Below are 27,133 nucleotides of genomic sequence, written 5' to 3'. Positions count from 1 at the left end.
GTAATTGCAGGGGACTTTAACACCCCACTTACAGAAATGGATAGATCATCTAGACACACGGTCAATAAAGAAACAAGGGCCCTGAATGAGACACTGGATCAGATGGACTTGACAGATATATTTAGAACTCTGCATCCCAAAGCAACAGAATATACTTTCTTCTCGAGTGCACATGGAACATTCTCCAAGATAGATCATATACTGGGTCACAAAACAGCCCTTCATAAGTTTACAAGAATTGAAATTATACCATGCATACGTTCAGACCACAATGCTATGAAGCTTGAAATCAACCACAGGAAAAAGTCTGGAAAACCTCCAAAAGCATGGAGGTTAAAGAACACCCTACTAACGAATGAGTGGGTCAACCAGGCAATTAGAGAAGAACTCAAAAAATATATGGAAACAAACGAAAATGAAAATACAACAATCCAAATGCTTTGGGACGCAGCGAAGGCAGTCCTGAGAGGAAAATACATTGCAATCCAGGCCTATCTCAAGAAACAAGAAAAATCCCAAATACAAAATCTAACAGCACACCTAAAGGAACTAGAAGCAGAACAGCAAAGGCAGCCTAAACCCAGCAGAAGAAGAGAAATAATAAAGATCAGAGCAGAAATAAACAATATAGAATCTAAAAAAACTGTAGAGCAGATCAACGAAACCAAGAGTTGGTTTTTTGAAAAAATAAACAAAATTGACAAACCTCTAGCCAGGCTTCTCAAAAAGAAAAGGGAGATGACCCAAATAGATAAAATCATGAATGAAAATGGAATGATTACAACCAATCCCTCAGAGATACAAACAATTATCAGGGAATACTATGAAAAATTATATGCCAACAAATTGGACAACCTGGAAGAAATGGACAAATTCCTGAACACCCACACTCTTCCAAAACTCAATCAGGAGGAAATAGAAAGCTTGAACAGACCCATAACCAGCGAAGAAATTGAATCGGTTATCAAAAATCTCCCAACAAATAAGAGTCCAGGACCAGATGGCTTCCCAGGGGAGTTCTACCAGACATTTAAAGCAGAGATAATACCTATCCTTCTCAAGCTATTCCAAGAAATAGAAAGGGAAGGAAAACTTCCAGACTCATTCTATGAAGCCAGTATTACTTTGATTCCTAAACCAGACAGAGACCCAGTAAAAAAAGAGAACTCCAGGCCAATATCCCTGATGAATATGGATGCAAAAATTCTCAATAAGATACTAGCAAATCGAATTCAACAGCATATAAAAAGAATTATTCACCATGATCAAGTGGGATTCATTCCTGGGATGCAGGGCTGGTTCAACATTCGCAAATCAATCAACGTGATACCTCACATTAACAAAAAAAAAGAGAAGAACCATATGATCCTGTCAATCGATGCAGAAAAGGCCTTTGACAAAATCCAGCACCCTTTCTTAATAAAAACCCTTGAGAAAGTCGGGATAGAAGGAACATACTTAAAGATCATAAAAGCCATTTATGAAAAGCCCACAGCTAACATCATCCTCAATGGGGAAAAACTGAGAGCTTTTTCCCTGAGATCAGGAACACGACAGGGATGCCCACTCTCACCGTTGTTGTTTAACATAGTGCTGGAAGTTCTAGCATCAACAATCAGACAACAAAAGGAAATCAAAGGCATCAAAATTGGCAAAGATGAAGTCAAGCTTTCGCTTTTTGCAGATGACATGATATTATACATGGAAAATCCGATAGACTCCACCAAAAGTCTGCTAGAACTGATACATGAATTCAGCAAAGTTGCAGGATACAAAATCAATGTACAGAAATCACTTGCATTCTTATACACTAACAATGAAGCAACAGAAAGACAAATAAAGAAACTGATCCCATTCACAATTGCACCAAGAAGCATAAAATACCTAGGAATAAATCTAACCAAAGATGTAAAGGATCCGTATGCTGAAAACTATAGAAAGCTTATGAAGGTAATTGAAGAAGATTTAAAGAAATGGAAAGACATTCCCTGCTCATGGATTGGAAAAATAAATATTGTCAAAATGTCAATACTACCCAAAGCTATCTACACATTCAATGCAATCCCAATCAAAATTGCACCAGCATTCTTCTCGAAACTAGAACAAGCAATCCTAAAATTCATATGGAACCACAAAAGGCCCCGAATAGCCAAAGGAATTTTGAAGAAGAAGACCAAAGCAGGAGGCATCACAATCCCAGACTTTAGCCTCTACTACAAAGCTGTCATCATCAAGACAGCATGGTATTGGCACAAAAACAGACACACAGACCAATGGAATAGAATAGAAACCCCAGAACTAGACCCACAAACGTATGGCCAACTCATCTTTGACAAAGCAGGAAAGAACATCCAATGGAAAAAAGACAGCCTCTTTAACAAATGGTGCTGGGAGAACTGGACAGCAACATGCAGAAGGTTGAAACTAGACCACTTTCTCACACCATTTACAAAAATAAACTCAAAATGGATAAAGGACCTAAATGTGAGACAGGAAACCATCAGAACCTTAGAGGAGAAAGCAGGAAAAGACCTCTCTGACCTCAGCCGTAGCAATCTCTTACTCGACACATCCCCAAAGGCAAGGGAATTAAAAGCAAAAGTGAATTACTGGGACCTTATGAAGATAAAAAGCTTCTGCACAGCAAAGGAAACAACCAACAAAACTAAAAGGCAACCAACGGAATGGGAAAAGATATTTGCAAATGACATATCGGACAAAGGGCTAGTATCTAAAATCTATAAAGAGCTCACCAAACTCCACACCCGAAAAACAAATAACCCAGTGAAGAAATGGGCAGAAAACATGAATAGACACTTCTCCAAAGAAGACATCCAGATGGCCAACAGGCACATGAAAAGATGTTCAGCGTCACTCCTTATCAGGGAAATGCAAATCAAAACCACACTCAGGTATCACCTCACACCAGTCAGAGTGGCCAAAATGAACAAATCGGGAGACTATAGATGCTGGAGAGGATGTGGAGAAACGGGAACCCTCTTGCACTGTTGGTGGGAATGTAAATTGGTGCAGCCGCTCTGGAAAGCAGTGTGGAGGTTCCTCAGAAAATTAAAAATAGACCTACCCTATGACCCAGCAATAGCACTGCTAGGAATTTACCCAAGGGATACAGGAGTACTGATGCATAGGGGCACTTGTACCCCAATGTTCATAGCAGCACTCTCAACAATAGCCAAATTATGGAAAGAGCCTAAATGTCCATCAACTGATGAATGGATAAAGAAATTGTGGTTTATATACACAATGGAATACTACGTGGCAATGAGAAAAAATGAAATATGGCCTTTTGTAGCAACGTGGATGGAACTGGAGAGTGTGATGCTAAGTGAAATAAGCCATACAGAGAAAGACAGATACCATATGGTTTCACTCTTATGTGGATCCTGAGAAACTTAACAGGAACCCATGGGGGAGGGGAAGGAAAAAAAAAAAAAAAAAAAAGACGTTAGAGTGGGAGAGAGCCAAAGCATAAGAGACTGTTAAAAACTGAGAACAAACTGAGGGTTGATGGGGGGTGGGAGGGAGGGGCGGGTGGGTGATGGGTATTGAGGAGGGCACCTTTTGGGATGAGCACTGGGTGTTGTATGGAAACCAATTTGTCAATAAATTTCATATAAAAAAAAATAAATAAATAAAATAAAATAAAATAAAAAAATATATATATAAATCTGATTACTTAGCAGTATAGTATCTCCTCAACAACAGTAACACCCACCAAAAGAACATCATTACTGCACAGGAGATTTAAAAAGAGGTAGAATTTAAGACTACCCCTGAAACTATGAAATATCGGCCAGAATTAGGCTACTAATCCAAAATTTAATGGAATGAATACAAACTAGAATCTAGATAGTAGAACATCACTGCCAACTGCTATACCAAACAGAATGAACCCTTGCCAAAATGATAAAATCTGATTAATTCACAACTCCACTTTTTGTGGTATTTATGGCCAGGGCTAGGTTAAAGATCACTCTTATTTAATACAATCTCAAAAGCAAAAGATAACAATAATTATATTATCATTTTCTCCATCATAAGAGACTCTTAAATTTTCACATGAGAAGAAACTATTTACACTTATTATGTAAATATATATACACACACATATCACTCTGATCATCACAAATGTTTACATGGCAAAGATGAGCACAAATAGTTGTTTTTGAATCGTTCTATAATTCATATTTTTCACTAATTTATACAGGCTTTTATATTAAAGAATTAGAAGAATTTAACTACATTTATATTTTGTTTCAAGCACACAGCTTTACCTCTATTTACAAAAATATTAAAAATCTGTGACTTGCCTGATCAAACTGGGTAACTTCTTGGCCAGAAGGAATCTGTAGTCCCCAAAGTCTATACTTTTTGGCAACACTAGAAAACTGCAGATCCAAAGGAATCTCAACTATATCAGATCGATTTAGAATTTCAGTATTTCCATAGTCAATGTATCTCACCAGACACTGAGAAAAAATTAGACAAATACTAACACAAGGGAACTTAGATTAAACATCTCCAAAGAAACCACCAATTTGCTGCTTTCTGTTAATTACCTGTAAATCAAGACAGCCTTTCACCTCAAATTGACAAAATGTATTCAGAAACAAGAGCTCAAACAATACCCCCAAACTAAAGAAAATCCATCCATAGTTCATGAGATTCCAGTGATTTCTGTTTGGTTGGAAGTTAACTAGCTATACTAGTATCAACCAGTACTATCAAACTAGTTATACTAGTATCAAACAGTACTACTATCAGACAGTACCTCTGATTTCAGTTTAGGTCTTAATCCCAGGGTTGTGAGATTGAGCCCCGCATCAGGCTCCATGCTGAGTGTGGAATCTGCTTAAGATATTCTCTCTCTCCCTTTCTCTCTCTCTATCTCTTCCTCCCTCTCTCCTCCTCTGCCCCTCTCCCCCACTCATGCTCTCTCTCTTTCTCTAATATTAAAAAATAATAATAATAAATAAAAAGGTAAAGAAACAGCTAATATTTAAATAAACAAATCTATGAAGCTTATGGCCTCCCCTATCTCAAATGTTAAAATCAATCAACACTTCTAAATCCAAGTTGGAAACAGTAACACCTGAAAAGAAAAGCAAAATTCTCAAACTTCCTTTGGTAAAATTAAGCTCATCCCAGGTGTTAGACGTAGGATATGAATTAAATTCACCCTCACATCCAGCTCTATTTAGAAAGTAAAAAAGAAAATGAGTTTATCATGAGGTCAAAGCCATCTTGCCCCTTAATTTTAAAAAGTTACAGCCAAAGCAAAAGCAAACACAATATATCATCTCCAGGTGTCAAATTGTGGGGAAAACATCTAATTAGAAAGATCTATTTCACCAAGATAAACCATTACCTGTGATGGTAATAAATCATGAGATTTTTTTTTTTTTAAGTTACTCTGAGCATTACTTGTTTTATCTTATCATATCCTTTTACACCAAGAAAAATATTTTATAAAACATATACATTTAAGAAAATATTTTAGGGGCGCCTGGGTGGCTCAGTCGGTTAAGCGGTCGACTTCGGCTCAGGTCATGATCTCGCGGTCCGTGAGTTGGAGCCCCGTGTCGGGCTCTGTGCTGACAGCTCGGAGCCTGGAGCCTGCTTCAGATTCTGTGTCTCCCTCTCTCTGACCCTCCCCCGTTCATGCTCTGTCTCTGTCTCAAAAATAAATAAACGTTAAAGAAAAAAAAAAGAAAATATTTTAACTCCAGTAAAGCAGATACAAGAAAAAAAACAGTAAAGGAAAGCCTACAGAGATGCTTTTACACAGCCTGTAATGTGTAACTGCCATCAAACAGCCATTCAGAATCTCATCTCCACAAATCCCCTTAAAATCTCCCTCAAGTTCAGTTTAAAAAAATCAAATAGCTAAACACAAAGAAAATTCATCACATTTAACCAAAGCATGAAAAAGCAGTAAGCCAATCTTCATTAACAATATGCAAATCAACTAAGCAAAAGATAAAGAGAACTTCTTTTGGGTAGATCAAATGTTCTTTTCCTACTCAATCTTAATAGAATGAACTTTTAAAGTTACTTAGCAAGAACCAAACATGACGATTAAGAACCGAGACACAAAGAGCCCACTGGTCAGCAAAAATCATTCACAAATTATGTAATCTATCCTAGGACAATGTGCAGTGATTATATGACAACTTAAATTCAGAAGGCTATTCCTGAATCTAACCTGGATTTTTTTTAAGCAATTCACTCCTTTGTGTTCACTAGGTAAAAAAAAAAAAAAAAATGTTTTAATCAATTTATAAGTTCATTTGAACCAGATCTTCAGATCTTATTACTACTATATATAAGGAATGAAGGGCTAAATAAGCATAGAATTTTGGAACCAAAATAATTGTCACTCGGGGCAAAAAAAAAAACCGAAACACTTGCTCCTGCCTTTTCATCACTGATGATTTTCAGTACTTTGCATCTGTACCAACATTTATCTTCAGAAAATAATCCACCATAAATCTATAAAGAGAAAAAGAAAGTAAAATTATTTGGCACTTTAATGACTCAAAGCATGCCACGTAGATCAGAATGGCTAGCATTTATTAAGCACTTACTAAATGGCAATAAGCACCTTATATATAACTTATTTTATTCTCACAATACTGTAAAAGGCAGATGCTTTCTGTTCACCATTATATCCCCAAACTCATAAGCTACAATTCAAAGTCAGGCAATCTGATTTCAGAGTCCATAATTCAATTTTGCTTCTCAAAAAAAAAAAAAAAAAGACATAAAAAACAAAATTCAAAAAAAAGCATATGCATCAAAGACTTAAAATCATGCTATTTTAATGTCTGAAGACATAACTGGTACAATTAATTGTTCTTAAAATATAAAGATGCCAAGTACATACCATAAATCTCAACCATGTGGCATCCATACATCCTACCAGCCAAGAAAGATTCTTATACTTTTTACTTTATATGTAAGGACTCTAGTGTTATTAAATGGATAAAATTAAATTAGATAATATTCTTAATACTGAATTTTATTTTAAATTTATATTTTAATTTAATTATGTTAAATATAAAAACAAAGGAGGGGCGCCTGGGTGGCTCAGTCGGTTGAGCATCTGACTTCAGCTCAGGTCATGATCTCGCGTTCATGAGTTTGAGCCCCACATCAGGCTCTGTGCTACCAGCTCAGAGCCTGAAGCCTGCTTCTTATTCTGTGTCTCCCTCTCTCTCTGCACCTCCCTTGCTCACTCACACTCTGTCTCTCTCACTTGCTCACTCTCAAAAATAGACATTTAAAAAAATTTTTAAAAAACAAAGGAAACTTTACATACTTTATGTCAATTTTTCAACCTTAGCACTACTGACATTTTCAAACAGGATAATTCCTTGGCAGGAAGATGGGGCAGGGGCTCATTCCCGTCCTGTGCACTGTAGGATAGTTAGCAGCATCCTCCTTAGCCTCCACCTACAATGCCAAGAAGCACCCTCTCCGGTGTGGCAACCAAAAATGTCTCGAGACACTGCCAAATTATCACCTGGGGGTGAGGGTGGGGGATACAAAATCACCCTAGGTTGATAATGACTTTCTTTTTTTCTTTTTTTTTTTAGTTTATTTGAAATCAAGAGAAAGACAGCGAGAGAGCACACATGAGCGGGGGAGAGGCAGAGACAGAGGGAGAGAAAGAATCCCAAACAGGCTCCATGCTGTCAGTGCAGAGCCCAACATGGGCCTCATTCAATGAACCATGAGATTGTGACCTGAGCAAAAACCAAGAGTGGGATGCTCAACCGACTGAGCCACACAGCCATTTTAAATCATTCATTTTAATCATACGTTCTCAACAGGGTAAATACTATTCTCAAGGGAGTGAAAACTGGTTTGGAAGAGAGGGGTGTCTTCAATATTACAATTGTTTGTAGCCCTCCAAAGTTCAAACCTATCTGACAGCATAAACAGATAAATAGTGTATCTATGGTGTTAATATGTCTTGAGGTGAGGAGACTCATTAGAGAAAAAATACCTTAAAAGGGCATATGAAAGGTTGGAACACTGCCTTAAGTGAAGTGTAAAATTAATTTTAAGGATGCCTGGGTGGCTCAGTCAGTTAAGCATCCGACTTTGGCTCAGGTCATGATTTTGCAGTTCGTGAGTTCAAGCCCTGCATTGGGCTCTCTGCTGTCAACACAAAGCCCACTTCGTGGGACAGATCCTCTGTCTCCCTCTCTCTCTGCCCCTCCCCTGCTCAGGCATGCACGTGCTCGCTCTCTCTCTCTCTCTCTCAAAAATAAACATTTAAATAAAAAATATTAATTTTAAGTGTATCACTCTGAAGTAAGACAAATTCACAGATTTTGAAGCAAAGATATATACAGTATGAAATACAAAAATCCTCAACTTCCCAAAGCAACAAAGTACAAATCAATTCAGAAACACAATGGATATCTAACAAAGCAAATATTACAAAGGATAGGTATGAAATTAGCACTTAACTCTGGTTCCCTCAGCTAACATTCAAAAACTGGAGAGCAACAGAGAGCACAAATGGCAGGGTACATTCTCCCAACCATCTTACTTCATTTTTCAGCAAGCAAAAAGGTTTAGTAGCAAAAATAGCTCCTATCCAATTTCAAACTCTGCAAAAGGTCACATTAACCTTTAGTTAAGACTTTGTAATAATATGCTAATATAATTAAAAATTCAATATTAAGTAAGTGACATAAATGGAGCATCACTGCAACCCAGTGTACATAGCGGTGGGGATACTTGTATCCAAGAATAGAGCTGGGACCCAACAAAGCTGAGGAATCTGAAGTTTTTGACTCTGTTAGTGTGAATAATCACAAAAACCAGCACAAATACAACTCTATCTTGAGGAAATTTCAACACTTTCATAACTTTCTTTTTTTTAATTTTTTTTTAAAAAATTTTTTTAACATTTATTTATTTTTGAGACAGAGAGAGACAGAGCATGAACGGGGGAGGGGCAGAGAGAGAGGGAGACACAGAATCGGAAGCAGGCTCTGCTCGGCTGATGGCCCAGAGCCTGACGCGGGGCTCGAACTCACGGACCGCAAGATCGTGACCCGAGCTGAAGTCAGACGCTCAACCGACTGAGCCACCCAGGCGCCCCTCATAACTTTCAAACACTATCATAACTACACATGCACTCCCATTGTGCCGGGTACCAATCTTCTCCTCTCACAGCTCCACTATTTATAGCCCATGACCCATCTACAGGATGAGAGGCAGATACTCATTCACTTCGGAAAATTTACAAAGTATAATCCATTCATAAGTAACCAGAGTGGCTGAGTAATCATTTATAACATGAAATCTATTACTGAAACTAGTTTGAGTATTTTGTAAAGCAAGTAATTTATTTTGCATTCAACAGAGGAAAAGTGGGTATATTTTAATTTATAACACTAGTAAACACAATCCTAGGCTACAAGGATGCTTAAAAAAAACCTAGAAGTTCACAAATTCTAGTTAACCATTCTAATGTTCAGCTCCAACCTACATTCTTTCCTTCTAATCTCTTCTTTTTACACATTTTTATATATGCCATTGGGGTTGTAATTATTTTAAAATAAAAGTAATAGAGGCACATTATTAAAAGACAATCAAAGCACATCAAAAAAAGTAAGACTTCCTTACCAACACTCTTCAACATACACCTCCTAAAAATAATTTTACACTTACACTAATTTTACATATATGCTAGGATATGTTTATTTACACAAATGTGCTCATTTTACATCCACTATTTTATATACCTAATTCCATATTAAAATATAGAGATCTTAAATAAGAGATCTTATTTACAAACAGAGCTTAGAGTTGGGTGAGGCAAACAAGGCACCCATGGCCAAAATTTAAAGAGGCACTCACTCTGAGGTGTACGTTAGAGTGCCTCCTTAAATTTTAATTTAAATGTAAGTGCCTCCTTAAAATTTCCATTTACTTTACCATAGTATCAGCATCTGAAATAACTAAGTATTCCAAAATAAGGATCTACCACAATTCATTAATTATTCCAGTATCAGATTAACATCTAAGGGGGTGGGCTCTCTGAGTTTGAATACTTGATCCATTATAAACTAGTGGGTGACTTTCATAAAGTTATCATAGCCATGCTTCAATTTTCAAAAACACATATAAAATAACAGCATCTGCTTCATAGGGATGCTATGAGGACTAAATGAGCTAATACGTGTAAAGTGCTTAGAACACTGTTTCACAAAGGATAAGATTCAATAAATGCCAGCTACCATTATTACTACTACTACTACTACTAGATATTTAGTTAATCTCCATTTTACCTATTACAAATAATACTGCAATTAATCATAAAACACCTTTCTTTGTGTACTTATAAAAATGTCCAAAGGGTAAATTTTTGACAGAGAAATTGATGTATCCAAGAATATAAGCATTTATTATTTCAAAAACACTCATTTACAATCACCTGGTTGAAAACAAAAATTCCAGCACAACTCAATAAAGAAAGGATGACTGTTTTGATAAGTGATGCTGGCATAACTGGATAACCATATGGGAAAAAAAATAAATTTGACTTCTACTTCACATCATAACCAAAATTTTCCTGGAGGTAAACCACAGCCCCAAATCCAAAAGATAAAAGCTTGAGGGGTTGGGAGGAAACATAGAATATAATCATGACCTTGGGTTAAGTAAAGCGGTCTTAGATAGGAAACAAAAAGTATATACCAAAAAAAAAAAATTATAAATTAGACTACAAATGACATAAAGACAGTGAGTAGGGAAGACACAGATAAGGAGCACATACTAACAATACACATGTAAGACAAAGGACTCATATCCAAATTATGTAATGAATATATATAGAACTTCCTACATATCAATTAAGACAACCTTGAAAATGGGGAAAAGATGTAAAAAGGCACTTCACAAGAGGATATTCAAAAGGCTAATAAAACTATGAAAATAGTGGGGCGCCTGGGTGGCTCAGTTGGTTAAGCGTCCGACTCTTGATTTCAGTTCAGGTCATGACCTCAGGGTCAGCTGTAAGATAGAGTCCCACATCAGGCTCTGTGCTGGGCATGGGAGCCTGCTTGAGATTCATTCTCTCTCTCCCTCTGCCACACCCCTATGTGCACTTTCTCTCTCAAAAAAAAAAGAAAAAAAAAATCCTATGAAAAACTACAACTATGAAAATATGGTGAAGCTCTGTACTCAGGAAAATAAAATCAGAACACCACACTACACCCACCAAATGGCTAAAATTTAAAAGAATGACAATGCAAAGGATTGATGAGGACAGTGAGGAACTAGAACCTCATACTTTGCTGGTAAGAATAAAAATTGGTTCAATACTTTTGCCAAACTGTGGCCAGTACCTACCAAAGTGAAACATGCCTACCCCATGATTTAGCAATTCTACTCCTAGGTATGCAGTCAAAATAAAAAAGTTAATACATCCAACAAAAAACCGTGTAAGTATTTCATAGTAGCATAATTCACAGTAGCCAAAAACTGCAAACAATCCAAACGGTCATCAAAGGAGAACAAACATATCAACTGTGGTGTATTTATACAAGTACTGCATAGCTTGAAAAAGAACAACTACCAACACCAATACACACAATAATACGGAAGAATCTCAGAAATTCTGCTAATGAAAGAAGCCAGACATACACAAAAGAGTACACACTGTATGATTTAAGAACAGGTAAGTGAATTTTCAGTGACAGAAATCAGAATAATTACATCTTGTTAGAAGGACTACTGACGAAGAATTGACTGAGAAAGGGTATGCAGGAATTTTCCAGGAAGAGGAAACCATATCTTGATCTGAGTGATTACTATATCTTGATCTGCATAAAAATTCTTTAAGCTGTACAGCTATGACTTGTATGCATTACTGTATGTAAATTATACCTCAATTTTTAAAAAAAAGAAAAAAAATCATCAAAATTTTCTCCATAAAGATAAATTTTAAAGATTTTTTTTGTCAATCAGTGTCGAAGACAAGGATTGTGTTTTGTTCACCATTGTATACTCAATGCTTACCACCGTAAGAGCACACAGTCCATAGTATTTTTGAAAGAATAAATTTATTATGACTATAGTTTATATCACTTCTAAAAATTTGCCTCTCTTTTTCAAATACATCAAAACTTCCAAAAATTATAAAATCTAAGACATAAGAAAGCCATCAGGAGAGAGGGAATAATTATACCCGAGAATATGGCTCACCTTCTTTGGATCAAGATTCCCAAAAACTGAATTGGCATGGGGACAAACTTCAGACAGTGAGCAACCAATCTTCATAATATCCTTATTTCTACTGATACTCTAGAAGGAAGAATAGCTATAGTGTAAAATTCAATAAATTATTTGACAGTGCTATACAACTGAGAGTTCTACTAAGCATTACTTAAAAGATTTTGGAGCATTCAAGGTGCATCTACATCGCTCAGTTGGCTAAGCGTTGGGACTCTTGATTTCGGCTCAGGGCATGATCTCTCGGTTCAGGACATCAAGCCCCACGCTAACAGCACAGATGCTGCTTGGAATTCTCGCTCCCTCTCTCTCTGCCCCTCCCTCACTCATGCACTCTCTCAAAACATAATAAACATTAAAAAAAGATTCTGGAGCATTAGAGATTAAATCAAATTCTTACAGTAACATTTTTTCATAATTCAAATGAGTTCTTTATTAAGAAGTGGTACTACGCTTTAGAAAATCTTTACTTTGCAGTGAGTTCAAATTACTTGGAATTCAAACTAAGAAAGCAAAAACTATTAAATCCTAAAATGTAATATAAACAATTGTGTCTGGATTTTACTATACATCTAATGGCTCAAAATGGGTAGCATATTTTGGTCAAATGATGAGTCTTCTCATATATTTGTTGTTGGATAAAACAGATGTAAAAAAAAAGTTAAATGTATATAATCCTCTATACACAAATACTGCAATCTAGTTAGTAAATTCATTTGTCATGGGTATGGGCTAACAATTTTGAAGTGTATACTAGGATCGAACAAATAAGTAAATATACCACAGACAATGAGAGCAGGAAAGAAGTTACAAAAAAAAAGAAAGAAGGCTAAAATGAACCTGCACCGTCAGATTAGAATTGGAAGATATTCATATGAACTCATAGTATGTATGTGTATATATACACATTTGTGTGCATATACATGCATATATGAAAGATACAAAAATATAGATATGTACATGTGTACGTTTTTATACACATATTTTTTCCAGCTCTGTCTGCTGACAGGGCCTAAAACCAATGACACCATCAGCAAAAAGCACACCTAGTGCCCAGATCTTGATATCTAAACACCATTCTCCAATAAAAGGAACCAGGGTTCTGGAGAGTGGTGGATTCCAAGATGAAGATAGGGAAAAAAAGATGATACTGGAATTTTTGGTCATGCCAGAAAGTAAAGAAATGCTCAAAAAAGAAATGGGGATATGTTTTAAAAGGCACAACAGCCTATGTGAATAATCTCCTGATGCCCAAAGCTGCAACAATGTAAACAACAAAGTAAGTAGTGACAGTGCTGTATTATAGCCCATGGAATAAATACCCATGAGTCCATAGTAACCTAAATAACTGAGTAAATAAATGATTGGAGAAGATACAGCGCTTCCTCACAGAAGAATTCCAATTAATACATGCAGAAAGCATACAAAAAATTTAAAAAATCATCATTAGACAATGACTACAGTAATAAATAATAAAATTTGTGGGTGAAAAGTTGAAGAGAAACACAACTAGACAATCTTAATGTATCTCCCTCTAAAACATTTATTTATTTATTTATTTATTTATTTATTTATTTATTTTCGGGGCGGGGGGAGAGAGAGAGAGGGAGGGAGGGAGAGGGAGGAGGGCACAAGTGGGGGAGGGGCAGAGCGGGGGGGGGGTGGTGGGGAGAGAGAATCTCAAGCAGGCTCCACACTGTCAGTGCAGAGCCCAATACAGTGCTCAAACTCATAAACCATAAGATCATGATCTGAGCCAAAGCTGGACGTTTAACTGACTGAGCCACCCAGGCACCCCTAAAACACTTATTAATTACAAAAGGAAAAACAGTAACCTTAAAGTGAAGAAACCCAGCAGATAGCACCTTAACCAAGTGGATAAAGGTTAACATTATCAATAATGATTTATCAATATCATGAATCCCCAAGATAATGCACTATAAAGGACAAAGTATCATTTCTGTAGTATTACAGCCAATCTATTTATGAAAAACCATCAAACAAACCTAAACTGAGAGATGTTGTATAAAATAAGTGACCAGTACTCATCAAAACTTTAAAGTGAGAAATAGTCTATAAGTGACCAGTACTCATCAAAAATGTCAAAATCAGTAAAGACAAGGATAAATAAAAGAACAAAGTTAGAAGAAACTAAAAAAACATGACAACTAAATACAATGAGGGATCCCAGACTAGAAAAAAAGATGGGAGCACCTGGGTAGCTCAATTGGTTAGACATCCGATTCTTGATTTTGGCTCAGGTCATGATCTCACAAGGTTCGTGAGATCCAGCCCTGAGTCAAGCTCCTTGCCCACAGTGCAGAGCCTGCTTGGGATTCTCTCTCTTCCTCTCTCTCTCTGCCCCTCTCCCACTCACGCATGCATGCGCTCACACTGTCTCAAAAATAAATAAACATTTTTGCGTCATGCTCTGGGCTGATGGCTCAGAGCCTGGAGCCTGCTTCCAATTCTTTGTCTCCCCCTCTCTCTGCCCCTCCCCCGTTCATGCTCTGTCTCTCTCTGTCCCAAAAATAAATAAACGTTAAAAAAAATTAAAAAAATAAATAAATAAACATTTTTTTAATTTAAAAAAAATGGAAAAAAGACAATGAAAAAACTGTTGAAAGTTGAATACAGGCTGCAGCTAATTATCTGGCTTTGTTTAACTGTATTATGGTTATGTAAAATGTTAGCAGTACTGGAAGCTACATGAAGGGTATAAAGAAAGACTGTACTAATTTTATGACCTTCACATAAATCTAAAGTTATTTCAAAATAAATAATTAAATGTACATATATGTTCTTAATATATCAACAAAATATTTTGTAGCTATATGACTAAAATAAGGAAATATCTTTCTTTCAAAAAAAGGTGAAGGCCACTTATGATTCCTTCAGCTGCTACTCATTCCACTTGGCCTACCAAAAATTCTCATATAAGTGGCCTATATGGCAGAAATCCATGGAGTCAGAAAAACAGAGAGTATAGGTGAGAAGAACTTCATCTTGATCAGCCTCCACATATTTGTGAATATTTATTCTTTATTTATATCCCATTCCAACTCCAGTCAAATTTTATAACTTGCTTCTTGAAATAATCATTCAATTCATATGAATGCCATTAGTAGCTTTAACTCTTAATCTTTTCATACATTTATGACATGTTTCATAACTTCTTAAAATGTTTAAATTTCTACAAGGCCTCCACTTCATGGTTGATATCAGAGGTTGGCAAATTTTGGCCTCCACCACTTGCTTTGGTAAATAAAGTTTTAATGGATCACAGCCACATCTATGTACTGTCTTCATAAGCCTTTGCACTACAACAGCAGAGCTGACAGCGTTGAATAGTTACTATAGACTATACGGCCCACTATCCCTAAAATATTTACAATCTAATCTTTTACAGGAATAGTTTGCTGACTCCTGGTTTAAATAATAACTCCAAATTCGGATGCCTGGTTGGCTCAATCGGTTAAGCATTCAACTTCGGCTCAGGTCATGATCTCACAGTTCGTGGGTTCAAGCTCCGCATCAGGCTCTCCATTGTCAGCGTGGAGCCTGCTTCGGATCCTCTGTCTCCCTCTCTCTCTGCCCCCCCTTGTTGGTTCTCTCTCTCAAAATAAATAAATAAATTTTAAAAATTAAAAAATAATAACTCCAAATTCAATCAACAGCTTCACAAAAAGGTCAGTTGAAATCAAAGTCTACAGCTGCACTGATCAATAAGCAATACCCTCCTGAAATGTAGCTAGTCTGATTTGAGATAGAGTATACTGTAAATCTAAAATACACATCAGATTTCAAAACTTAATATGAAAAGGAAAATAAAATACTTGTAAATATATCTGTGTTAACTGCATTTTGAAATATTTTGGATATATTGAGTATATTAAAATTTATTTCACCCTTTCTTTTTAGGTTTTCATGAGTCTGCTAAATTTTAAATTACTTATGTGGCTCACACATTTCTACTGGACAGTGCTGGTCTAGAAAATCTTATTTAAGCTATGAGCTTAAACATATCTATCATCTAATCTGGGACATTGTTGAGTGACACAGTTGCTATTAATACAGAGACAACATGCATAAAACATTTGGGTAGAATATATTTGCATAAGCAGAAAATATCTGCATAAGCAGAAATACAAATTTACCACAAGTTTTCTAGGAATATCACCCTTCCACAATGTTTTCTATATAGATATAAGAACAGTGGTTAATCGAATTCTTCTACAACTTTTCTTCTCGTAAATTCTATTTCCCATATTGCCAATTCGCTCCACCACCACAAAAGAGTTCTCATACTGCAGTTCTTACAGAAAAATGCCATACCTTTCCCTCCCATATTATGTGTAGTTCACAAAATTAAAAACTAGTGAGTAATTGTGTAATTAGAGGAATTCACCTTTTTAAATTCTAGAACACAAGCACTTTGGTACTTTGCTTTATATTTAAACCTAAGGAAACTTATCTGACTTGAAGTCTGTAGAAAACTATAAATGTTCCACTAGTGCTTCCAACTTCATGATGAAAAAGAGATTATATGTCAAATTCAAAGTTAAAGTATTAAAAAAAATTACATTAAAAAGGTAATATCTTTCAAGAAACAATCTTATAAAAGACCCCTAGATGGGGCTATAACTTCACAAATATAAGTTTCTTAGCGCATTCAGTAATTTATGCAGCCTAGATTGTTGGTGTTAAATTGAGTGTAATTCTGAAACCACAACTATAATCTTGCTGCTTTCTTTCTTTTTTAACTCAGTGCATTATAAGCATACTACTCATAACTCAGGTAGTAAGTCCCAGCTGTAACCAGTGCGCTTCCAAAAATGGCTTGTGTTAAATGTTCAATAATTAGGCACTGAGAATGACAAGGATATCTATATTCTGGGGTTTTTGTTTTTGTTTCTGTTGAGCAGGACCTGGGTTGGTGGAGGAAAGGGATGGGGAAAGAAATCAACCAGGCTATTTACCTGGGCCCAAAATGTTACTGCATCTTCCACATGACTTCCAACCACATCTTCAACTAAAACCAAATCAAAATGCAAAGAAAATTAGAAACTAATCAAGATTATCTAGCTCTTACATCCAAAAATAATTTTTAGTGTCAGTACCTTTATTGTAATGTGTATCTTCATCCATCTGGGCAATTCCTGAAAAACTAAAACAATTCAATACCTTAAATTAAGTTCTAATAATCTGTCCATTCACAGTGAATCAAGAAAGCCTAAACTATATAATGTTCAAATTCCTGCAAGTATGTTTTGTTCCTAAATAAAGTTATCAAAATTCAACCTCTATATCAAACATGACCTGAGAGATTTTCTCCAATAATTCTTGTCTTGAGTATACTGTACTCTGCAATTTCATCATATACAATCTCTATCTTTTGAAATTATCTCTTTTAGCCAAGATTTTACAAATTTACACTGAAGTAGATATCTAGACATATTCTAGTCAGTTACATAAATCAATACTTCAGAACAATATGCATATTATTTCAAAAAAATTGATGCCCTCCCAAAAGGAGAGCAGGACTTCTACAATTCAAACAAAAAGAAACACTACAAATATATAGAGACCAAACGCTTCAGACTGGTAATCAATTTTATTTAAAAGGTACAGTGATTTCTATTTTTGAAGAGATATTTCAATTAAAGACTGCAAAATCAAATCAAATTTTGCCTATTACTTCAAAACTAATTTTCATTACACAGTATTATACTTTCTAACTCCAAAATATTTCAAAATAAATGTCTACTCGTTTATAACTTTATCATTAATATACTAGAATACTGCCCTTTACATAAATGTTACAAATGCCCTTGACATAAATGTTTCCTTCCTTCTTGGAAGGAAACAGAAAACAGACTTTTTAAGAGCTTTAAAAGTTACCGAAGAACTGTGTTACACCAGAGTTTCAAATGCTCCCTCAAGTACTTAACAGAAAAATTGTCCCAGGTTAAAAAAAAAAAAAAAGTCAAAAATTTTAAACTTTTATTCTTCTGGTTTTTGTTACACCTTACATAGTTTTTTCACATACATTAAGCTGCATGAAAAGGTGTTCAAAATACGTATCCTACCTCCACTACTGGTCAAAAATTTTTTTTTATTTAATTGAGCAAAAAGTCGTAAAACCAAGATGAAATGTTTAGAGAGACTGTATTTCTCTGTAAGCCATTGGCTTAGATTTAGTAAAACTGAAAATATCTGGAAATGCCGAGAAGCTGTATGGTTCATCATACAATCTGATTTTAAAAGGGGTCAAAAAGACTTTCCCGCGATGATTATGAAGAAACCGACGCTGTACCCGCTTCCAGCAAAAGTGGATTACCAGATGGCACTTCCAAATCTCCAATTCGTGGCAAAATTCGGAATAAGTGAGTCCTGGTTGCCCCCTGACACCTATTTTTTGAGGGATTTTGAAGTTTAAATGGCACAGAATTTGCGGGAAAAGAGAACTCCACCACACAACAGGCCTGCAAGACCCCATCTCCACCGAGACTACGTAGGCCCAAGTTATTTGTAAACAGGTTTCGCCTCGCAGCCCTTCACTCAAAACCGGGGGTGCCCGGCACCCTCAGAAATAGGTGGACGGCTCCAAGGCGAAGGAAGGCCAGGAAATGGGCCTTACCCCATACTTGGGAGACCTAAAAGGCAAGCAGAGGTGAAAAGACGGTCCTTGCGGCGGCTACAACCGCACCTACCAAAAAGACTACCACTGACCTCACACTTTCCACCACAGAAGCTCCAGAAAAGTGCCCCTGACCCCACATGCTGGGCCCTCGGCCCTCCACCGCCCGCGACCGCGGCTTGCCGTCAGCCCGCCGTCGCGCACGTGCAGAGAGACTTACCACGCGTGCCTAGGTCGCTCAGGCCCCGCACTGCGCTTGCGCCCACATTGCTGCGCCATCACCGTGGCTTTTCGGGAGCCGCTGCTTGGTTCACGTGGCCGCCAAAGCCTGGGGCCTGGGGCACGGCGTGCTGGGCGGGGCCACGCACGGGGAAAGCTGCGCACAGAGGCTGCAAGTGCGGGGATTCCTGAGCTTCCGGGCTCCACGCGCGATGGCAGGTGGGAGGTTAATTTTACAAGGCTTCAAATAATGACGGAAGAGAGTGGTTTGGATTCCACAGTCTACTAATTTGCTCATATTGATTTAAATTTTAAAACAACCGAAATAGAAGAATCCCAACATTTGTTATACAAGTTGGAAAATAAGTAAATGAAATGTGACTTTTAAATCAGTAGCTTTACAAGCACTTCCCAGCCAAACCTTGGCATCAGATCTTTCTCTTGTTGCAGCCTTTTTTCAGAACAGTAAGGAACAAAAATTAGTAGAGCTTAGCTGTTATATGCACCTATTTGTGGCAAACTTTGCACAACAGTTGAAAGTTACCTCTGTTGGGCGCCTAGGTGGCTCAGTGGGTTGAGCTGGGTTGAGCCCTGGTCTCTTGATTTCGGCTGTCACGTGAATTTAGCATGAGCTCATTTAACGTTCTCATTCTCATTCTCTCTCTCCCTCTCTCTCTCTCTCTCTCTCTCCCTCTCTCCCTCTCTCTTCCTCTCTCTTCCTCTCAGAATGGAGCCCATCTCTGGGCTTGATCTCACAAACTGTGAGATCATGACCTGAGCCAAAATCAAGAGTTGGAGGCTTAATCCACTGAACCACCCAAACACCCCATCCCTGTTAATTTTTAACAGCTTTACTGAGGTATGATTAACATCCAGTAAACTGCAGTTATTAAAAGTATGCAATTTTATAGGTGAACATATGTATACAACTGTTGAAATCATCCTCACAATCAAGGTAACAAACATTTCCTTCACCACCTTCAAAAGTATCCTCATGCCCCAGAAAAATACTTGGCTTCCCCCACACACACACTCAAAGTGACAGGTTCTGCTTTCTGTCACCATACATTAGTTTGCATTTTCTGGAATTTGATGTTAATGAAATCATGCACTATGTATATTCTGTCTGGTTTCTTTCACTCAGCATAATTATTTTCAGATTCATCCATTTTGTCATGTGTATAAACAGTTTATTGCCCATTATTGCTGAGTACTATTCCATTACATGAATATAACACAATTTATCTACCTTTTAATATTTAGATTGTTTCCAGTTTGGGATTGTTTCAAATAAAGCTGCTATGAACATTCATGTGCAAGTTTTTGTATGGGCCTATGCCTTCATTTCTCCCAGGTTAATACCTAGGAGTAAAATGTTTGGGTCATATTACTGCATGTGTTTAAATTTTTAAGAAACTCCTAGACTATTTTCACAAAATAGTTTTACTATTTTATATTCCCACACCAGTGTTTAAGAGTTCTAGTTGCCCTGTATCCTCATCATCATCTTATATGGTCTGTGTTGTTGTTGTTATTTTTAATGTTTATTTTTGAAAGAGAGAGAGAGAGCATGGAGGAGGGGCAGAGAAAGAGTGAGACACAGAATCTGAAGCAGGCCCCAGGCTCTGAGCTGTCAGCACAGAGCCTGACTCAGGGCTCGAACTCATGAACCATGAAATCATGACCTGAGCTGAAGTTGGACACACGACCGACTGAGCCACTCACGTGCCCCATATATAGATTTATTTTTCTTTTTCTGTATTTTTATTTTTATTTTTTTAAGTTTACTTACTTATTTTGAGAGGGGGGGAGAAAGCAGGGGAGGGGCAGAGAGAGAGAGGGAAAGAGAGAATCCCAAGCAGGGTCCACACCAGCAAGGCAGAGCCCCAGTCAGGGCTCAAACTCACAAAGGATGAGATCATGACCTGAGCCAAAATCAAGAGTAAGTTGCAAAAAAAAAAAAAAAGAGGGTGTTTAACCGACTATATATGGTCCATGTTTTTAAGTTTAGACATTTATGTACAATAGCATCTCCTTGTAGTTTTAATTTCCATTTCTCTATTGACTAAACATGTTGAGCATCTTTTCATGTTTATTTCCCAACCATACAACTTCTTAGGTAAAGTGTCTGTTCAGACTTGTTCCATTTTTTAACTGAATTCTTTCCTTACTGAGCTTTGCAGTTTGTTACATACTGCAGATATAACTCCTTCAGATTTGCAAATATTTTCTCGCAGTTTGTGGCTTATTTTTTCATTCTCTAAAAAGAGTATTTCAAACAGCAGAAGTTCTTGATTTTGATGAAGTCCAATTTATAAGTTTTGTCTTTTATGGATCATGCTTTTGTGTTGTATCTAAGAAATCAGTGGCTAACCCAGTTCACAAAAGCTTCCTATATTTTCTACTAGAAATTTTACATGTTTAGGCTTTGTTTAGATCTATAATTCTTTTTGAGTTCATTTTTGTATAAGATGCAAAGCATGAATCAAAGTTTATACTTTTGCATTTGGATGTCCAGTTTTTCCACCACCATTTGTTGAAAATGCTATTATTTTTTCCATTGAAGTGCCTTAACATCACTGTCAACAATCAACTGACCAGGGGTCCCTGGCTGGCTCAGTCAGTTGTCTGACTTTGGTTTTGGCTCAGGTCACAATTTCACGGTTTATGGTTTTAAGCCCCTCATTGGGCTCTGGGCTAATGGCGTGGAGCCTGTTTGGGATTCTCTTTCATGCGCATTCTCTCCCCCTCGTCCCCCCGCCCTGCTCACTCTCTATCTCAAAAATAAATAAACATTTAAAAAAAATCAATTGATCATATATGTGTAGGACTATTTCTGAATTCTCTATTCTGTTACACTAATATATTTGCTTTAGTCTAAAAACACACCATCTTGATTATTGTAGTTTTATAATAAGTCTTTAAGACTTATTATAGACAGATACTTATTATAAGGCAGGTACTATAAGCTTTCCAATATTGTTCTCTTTCAAAATTGTTTTAGCATTGCAGTTCTGTGTGAATTTTAGAATTAACTTGTCAATGTCTACACACACAACACATACACAAAGTCTGCTGAGATTTTTATTGGAATTACATTTAATCTATACACTGAGAATTGACATCTTAACAATATTGAGTCTTCTGATCTATGAACACTGTGTATATATCCCCATTTTTTATATATTACTTTATTTCTCTGAGCAATGTTTTGTATTTTTCAATGTTTTTTCAATGAACAAATTTTTCAATGTACAAAAGGTTTTGTACATCTTTGTCTAATTTATCCCTAAGAATTCTTTATGCTATTGTAAATGTTATTATTTTCTTGACTCCAATTTCTAGTTGTTTTGTTGATAGTATATAGAAATATAATTTTTGTATATTGATCTTATTTTCTGCATCCTTGCTAAATTCACTTATTTCCGGTGAGTTTTTTTTAGTATATTTAATAGAATTATCTGCATATAAGTCACATGCAAATGAAGACTTTTACTTTTTCCTTTCCAATCTGGGTATCTTTTCTTTTATCTTTCCTTATAGCAATGGCTAGAACCTCCAGTATGTTGAATGCAAGTGCCAAGAGCAGCCATCCTTGCCATGTTCCTCATCTGAGGAGGAAAGCGTTTGCCTTTCAGCATTAACTATGATGTTAGCAGTGGCTTTTTAGTAAATACCCATTATCAGATTGAAGAAATTACCTTAATTCTTAGTTTGCTGAGAGTTTTTGTCTTGAATGTGTGTTGAATTTTGTCAAGTACTCCTACATCTATTAAGATGGTCATGTGGTTCTTTTTTAGTTTGTTAATATGATGAATTATATTAATTTTCATGTTAAGCCAACCTTCCATTCCTTGGAAAACACCCAGTCATGAAATATTATCCATTTTACATATTCTTAGATTTGCCAAAATTGTTAAGAATTTTGGTATTTATGTTTGAGAGGAATTAGTCTGAAACTTTCTTTTCTTGTGATGTCTTTGTCTGGTTTTCATATCGGAGTAATGCTGGCCATATAGATTAAATTGTAAAGAATTCCCAACTTTAATTTGCTGGAAAAGGCTATATAGAATTAGTCATCTTTGCTCCTTAAATGTTTGGTAAAATTCACAGTACAGCCATCTGGGCCTGGAATTTTCTTTGTGGGAAGATTTTTAAGTATAAATCAGTTCTTTAATTGATATATGAGCTAACAGCATACAATAAAGGGCTAAACAGGTTATCTATTTATTATTGAATGAGCTTCAGTTTTTGTATTTCAAGGAATTTATCTATTTCAGTCTAAGTTGTCAAATTCATTGGCATAAAGTTGTTTATCACATTCCCTTATTATCCTTCTAATAGAACATATAGTGATGTCATAACTCTCATTCCTAATATTGGTGATTTGTGTGTTCTCTTTCTTTCTAGCCTTTGCTGATCAGTCTGGTTATAGAGGTTTATCAATTTTTTTTTTAATTTTTTTTTCAACGTTTATTTATTTTTGGGACAGAGAGAGACAGAGCATGAATGGGGGAGGGGCAGAGAGAGAGGGAGACACAGAATGGGAAACAGGCTCCAGTCTCTGAGCCATCAGCCCAGAGCCTGACGCGGGGCTCGAACTCTCGGACGGCGAGATCGTGACCTGGCTGAAGTCGGACGCTTAACCAACTGCGCCACCCAGGCGCCCCGAGGTTTATCAATTTTATTGGTCTTCTCAAACTGTTTTGTTTTATTCATTTTCTCTATTGCATTCTGTTTTATATTTCTGCTTTGGTCTTTATTATTTCCTTTTTATTTTAGTTTTCATTTTCTCTTCTTTCTCCAGTTCCTTAAGTTGAAACTGATTTGAAATCTTTCTTCTTTTCTGATATAGGCATTTGATGCTATAAATTTTCCTCTAAATACTGTTTTAGCTAAATCCCACAAATAGTTTTCATTTTCATTCAGTTAAAAGTACTTTGATTCCTTTTTTTACTTTTTTTCTCTACCCATGGATTATTTAGATATTATATAACTTAGAAATTTTTGGAGATTTCCCAGATATATTTGTTACTGATTTCTAATTTAATTCCATTATGATCAGAAGACATCATGACCTGAATTATCTTAAAAGTATTGAGACTTGTTTTGTGACCTAGAGTGTGGTCAATCTTAGTAAATGTTTCATATGCATTAAAAAAAAATGTGGGTTGAGTGTTCTGTAAATGTCAATTACATAAAGTTGGTTAATAGTTGTTCAAGTCTTCTATATCCTTACTGACTTTGTGCCTATATAATGCTTTGGTCAAGGGAGGCCCCTGGGTCATTAACTCTGACCCAAACCTACAGCATCTGAACAGTATCTGGGGCATGAAGCAAGTGTTATCAATGTAGGCTCAAGGACTCTATCAGCTTCTAAGTAGAGTATATCTGTCCCAATTATATATATTTAGGTACTTTAGAAATAAACAAAAAGTAGGGCCAGATACATTATACTCACTGGGACAGACTTTGGTTAGGACTCCATTTATCACTGGGTTGCATACAACCAGAGGACCACAATGGTGTTTTGGGTTCTTTGGGATCCATATGAGCTCAGATGCTGTACCCAAAAGTCCTTGGTTGAAAAATCTGAGTATTCCTCTTTCTCCACTGCATAGTTACACTAATGGGTGCCCCTCTGGGGCAAGTATATACATGATGTTTATCATATATACTGGAGGACCCCTCCTCAAGGGAATCTGGGCTCTCCCTTCTATGAGTGGGCTCTAGATCTGACCTACCTGAAGTCTGAAAACTAGGTGAAGAATCCAGTAGTTACACAAGTGGATTTACAAATCAAGTAACAACCTAATCAGCTGTCCTTCTATCTTGCCCCTTGGAACACCACGATTTTAAACTCCTTCACAAATCCATGCCTTGGTATCCATTAATTATGTCCACTGGGCATCTGACAGTTCAGTTCCACAACCTGGCCTTCAACTGCATCCCATCATCTACATTGATTTCAAGGAGCCCAAGATCATGGCAGCATCTTCTACCATCAATTCTAGCCTGTAGATGTCAGCCACAGCCAATCTTCTCAAAATTGCCAGTATACTCTTCACCATTACATTTTTTATTGCCTTAATTGTGAGTGTCATCTGAGCCTTCACAGGGAAAACGCTCAAGTGGTAGCTTCTGAAGTTTCAAACAACACATCCATTCTAACATTGTGACTTCGTTGAGTTTTGTGACCCCTTCCTCAATACCATGCCAGATAAATTCTAGCATTTCCACCATATCTTCCAGATGCCACCCTAGCAGTGTTAGGACCAACTCCAGATATCTAAGGCATTAAAACCCAAGTTAGGAGTTTAAGTGCTACCATGTTACTCTCTCCTATCAAGCCATATATTCCATCCCCCTCCAACACCTTCGAGACCTACTCCCAGGCATATTTCCCAGGTTCCTGCTAATACATTTTAAGAAGAACCTGCAGTTCATTCAGTTGTAACTTATCCTCCTATAGGAAGGACTGTATTTCCCCACTTAGGGTATGCTGAGACCTGATCCTAGTTATCAGTTTGGAGTAAGGAGAGGTAGCAGGGGTGGGTCTTGAAGAGGGCAAGTATCATCTTACAATGCAAGTGCCCCCGATAAATTCTATGCAGGATCTCCAAACAAGTGTACACTGATCTCCATCAGCAAAGTGGAGGAGAAGAGTCTGCTTCTGTGGCTCAGAGAACCAAGGGAACATCAGAGTTCAAGTTTCTCAGGCTCACCAACACAAATATTCCCATTCTATGATCCAAGGTTCTAATCTTTTCTTGTCAGCATACTGACTTTGCTGGAGGAGACGATTGAGGCTGTGCATTCAGTTTCCTTTGTGGCCTTGCCACCTTTACTATTTGGGCTGGATCATCAGCACAGATTGCCAGCGTCTGCAGATGAGATTTTTCCTTAAAGGGTGCTATGGAGGCAGCACTCTGGCTTTCACAGCATCCCTTGACTTAAATAGCTAACATGAACCTATGCCATTTTCTTTTTTCAAGCTTGTTAAAGCAGTTAACAATAGCTAACCAACATCTCCAGCTTTATAATTTCCATTAGTCTCATTTCACTGTAATGCCACAGCTACTGTGTAACCTAACACTTCACCTTCCACCTACACCCTACCCAAATCCAATTCAGAAACTATGACGCATCCACGTGACAGAAGTTATCACTACACCACTTACCACTAGCTATTGGGTCTTTGTTATCATCAGTCCAGTGAATGATCCAGTCACAGAATCCAAACCAGAGGGTTTGCTTTTTAAGGCCATTCCTGGTACCCATCTTGGCCTGGGTTTACCAGCCACCCAAAAGCAAAGCCTAAGACAAATACTCACATACAGGTATTTATTTGAGAAGTAATCTGAGGGAACCAGAGAGAAGGATCAGAAAGGGAGAAGTTAGAGAAAGCTAACATAACAATATATTATGGAGTTGGTCACAGCTATGGGTGACTGGTGCTCAATCCCACAGGATTTTCTGAGGAAGCTTATAAAAGGCATCTCAGAACTATCTTCCTAGGAGATGGAAGAGAGCATTTACCCATTAGTTAAGGGTGGTCCTGAGGTCATTAATTCCCCCATATATTTCATACATCTATGATGCATCCCAAGTCACAGTGTCAGAAGATCCCTGGAGAAAAAAGCGAGAGAGTCATGAAATGCTCCCAAGATGAAATGCCATCAAATGAAATTTGTACTTTTGTCCATAAGAAGCTGTCAGAGTCTGCCTCAAACTGTTTCACAGCAGTAAGAGGTGGGGCCAAGAGGATTTGAAGAGTAAGAGTAAGAGGTGGGGCCAAGAGTAAGAAGTGGGGCCAAGAGGATTTGAAGTAGCAGACGAGAAGTGTCAATACAGTTATATACAACCCATAGTTAACAAAACAACTTAAAAAATCAGTAGACACCACTAGAAAATGATTATATAATTTTAAAATACAGCTTTTTATTTAAAAACATAAATCAAGATTACAAAGCTTGAAAAATAAAAAATCAAGAT

The 27,133-nt window shown here is 36.9% G+C and overlaps 1 protein-coding gene across 2 annotated transcripts in view; it reads right to left on the bottom strand.

Annotated features, from left to right (window-relative positions):
- Window positions 1-19,061, bottom strand: part of STK31 (serine/threonine kinase 31) — an 88,147-nt gene extending 69,086 nt beyond the window's left edge. For both annotated transcript variants that reach the window (XM_047097157.1, XM_047097158.1), the window contains exons 1-6: window positions 19,012-19,061; window positions 17,400-17,446; window positions 17,259-17,311; window positions 12,253-12,351; window positions 6,439-6,513; window positions 4,332-4,490 (exon numbers count right to left, since the gene is read on the bottom strand). In XM_047097157.1, coding sequence (XP_046953113.1) covers window positions 4,332-4,490; window positions 6,439-6,513; window positions 12,253-12,351; window positions 17,259-17,311; window positions 17,400-17,446; window positions 19,012-19,061 — 483 coding nt within the window. The remainder of the gene's footprint in view (window positions 1-4,331; window positions 4,491-6,438; window positions 6,514-12,252; window positions 12,352-17,258; window positions 17,312-17,399; window positions 17,447-19,011) is intronic.
- Window positions 19,062-27,133: the final 8,072 nt, after the last annotated feature.

Source organism: Lynx rufus, unplaced genomic scaffold, assembly GCF_022079265.1.
Source record: "Lynx rufus isolate CCGP_SWC_20201006 ecotype Redwood Valley unplaced genomic scaffold, mLynRuf1.p SCAF_4, whole genome shotgun sequence".
NCBI classification, from domain to species: domain Eukaryota; kingdom Metazoa; phylum Chordata; class Mammalia; order Carnivora; family Felidae; genus Lynx; species Lynx rufus.
The sequence above is the reverse complement of the archived record's forward strand: the minus strand, read 5'-3'. Positions and strand labels throughout refer to the sequence as shown.